This window comes from Carica papaya, chromosome 9 (genome assembly GCF_054855325.1).
Source record: "Carica papaya isolate Zhongbai chromosome 9, ASM5485532v1, whole genome shotgun sequence".
Lineage (NCBI taxonomy): Eukaryota > Viridiplantae > Streptophyta > Magnoliopsida > Brassicales > Caricaceae > Carica > Carica papaya.
Genome location: NC_142317.1, coordinates 4,497,744 through 4,499,748, shown reverse-complemented (window position 1 = coordinate 4,499,748; position 2,005 = coordinate 4,497,744). Strand labels below are relative to the sequence as shown.

The window sequence follows — 2,005 nt, the reverse complement described above, 5'->3', positions numbered from 1 at the left end:
TTTCTCATTCACTGGAACCATAAATTTAACAAGAAACGAAATTACAATAGAAAAACTCTGTATACATTCATAAAATCTCAAGTTTTGTTTCCTAATTTCCTAAAAAAAATAAGAATAAATTATTTGTTTTAAATATTCATTTACTAATTTAAAAAAAGTAAAATAATTAATTAATGTTTTAAAAAATAATTTAAAAATTTTATTAATTTATTTTTAAAACATATATTTCAGCCCTTTATTTTTAGAAGATTAAGAAAATTAGAGTTTAAAACAAATAAAAATGTTAAATAATAAATAATTAAACTCTTCTGTCACTTTTAAAATTTTTTATATCTATTCGAAAAAAAAGATGAAAGTAGAACCTCTTATTATCTTTTTGTAAAAAGAAAATCTATTAAAAACAAAACCTTCCCATCGGAACTTCAGTACTCGCGAAACTCATTTATTCCATCTAACCCAGAAGACGACGTAGAAGAAGAAATTGAACTCCTCATGCTGGGAGGGAAGAACACCGAATCTGCGTAGTTATAAAATGGCTGATTCGCGTACACAAAATGGTCCACCAGATTCGGCGTAAACACCGGAAGATTCGTCAGGTAAGAACTGTTCGCCGGCGGGTCGAATATCGGCGGCGTCACGAAACACGAGTTCACTTGCCCGTCTCCGACGTTCCCTCCGCAGTTCTCGTCCGTTATCACCGAAGACGACTCGTTATCGTCATTTCCGCCGCCAATCACAACCTTGTTGTTGCCACCGGCGTTCCTATTCTGATCCTCCTCCGCTGTTGTCACTCCGTTTTCCGGATTCCTCTGTTTAGCTGCGGCATTGACATCGTTGGAGCGAGACAGCCCGGTGAGCTTCTGCACCAACGCCATGAAGTCCTTGGGGTGGGTGTGGATGATCTTGGGCGAGTGAGTGTAGATGATGACCGGGTGGCGCGGCCTGGTTGGGCCGAGAGTCGAAGACGCCGGAGACGACGAAGAAGATGAAGATGACGGCGATGGAGAGAGAGACGAACCCGAAACTGATTTCTTGATCAGGTGTGAATCCTTGCAAATCTTCAGTGGTGGTGGGCGTGGTCCATTAATGGTGTCTGATCTCTTTGCATGGCATGTTTCATGGAACTGCGATGGGCTCATTTTCCCTTTCCTTTTTTCTCGTTTGGGTAACAAGAAAATTTAACAGAAGACTGTAAATGGCTTCTCTACAAGCTTAAACTGTAACAACCCCGAAGAATTGGACGGTCCGGACCAGATCGTGCAAGGGAGATCCAATGACCAGGATTAAAGGGAGGTTAAATGACCAAAATACCCTTAAAGAAACCTAGATCTAGCAGTCAGAAATAAATCCCAAAATCCAATGGATCAAAATCTGTCGCACCCAATTATAAACACCATACTGTTGCTGAATCAAATCGTTACCGGTTTTTTCGTGGTAAAATCTAATTCTAGACAGGGGGCACAACCTTTCTTTGAATGCGTTTTTCATGTGTATATTAAAAAAAAAAGCTAATATAGTAGTACTAAAATAAATTATAATAACGTGTTACTATATCTACTGTTAGATTTAATTTAATTAAATTATTAAATTTATTTTAATTGATTGAACGATAAAAAGAACCATGAAGAAAATTTACTTAACTTGGTAGTAAAATTATTATCTGAGTAGGTAACTTTTTTTATAGTGTCTTAAATAGAGATTTGAATAACTTATGTAATTAATGTTAAATCAATTTATAGCTCTATATCTTATTTTTATATTAGATATATTTATAAACTTTAGCATATATCTCTTGTAAAATTTAACAATAGATAGGAGTAAAAAATAAGGGTTATAATATATTTTTGCTCACATTTTTCATGTGTATACCTAAAAAAAAATTCTATTGTAGTAGTACTAAAACAAATTATTATGATTTGTTACTGTATATGCCGTTAGATTTATTCTAACTAAATTATAAGATTTATTTTAACTGATCAAACAATGATAATAACTACGAATAAAA

The 2,005-nt window shown here is 34.4% G+C and overlaps 1 protein-coding gene across 1 annotated transcript; it reads right to left on the bottom strand.

Moving 5' to 3' along the window:
• Positions 1–264: 264 nt before the first annotated feature.
• On the bottom strand, positions 265–1,554 carry LOC110825128 (VQ motif-containing protein 20-like). Its single transcript, XM_022055589.2, has one exon. The coding sequence runs from the start codon at positions 1,137–1,139 to the stop codon at positions 423–425; it is 717 nt and encodes a 238-aa protein (XP_021911281.2). The 5' UTR covers positions 1,140–1,554; the 3' UTR covers positions 265–422.
• Positions 1,555–2,005: the final 451 nt, after the last annotated feature.

Bases quoted from the DNA above. Each gene is read 5' to 3' on its own strand.
- LOC110825128 (XM_022055589.2), bottom strand. From the start codon at position 1,139: ATGAGCCCATCGCAGTTCCATGAAACATGCCATGCAAAGAGATCAGAC.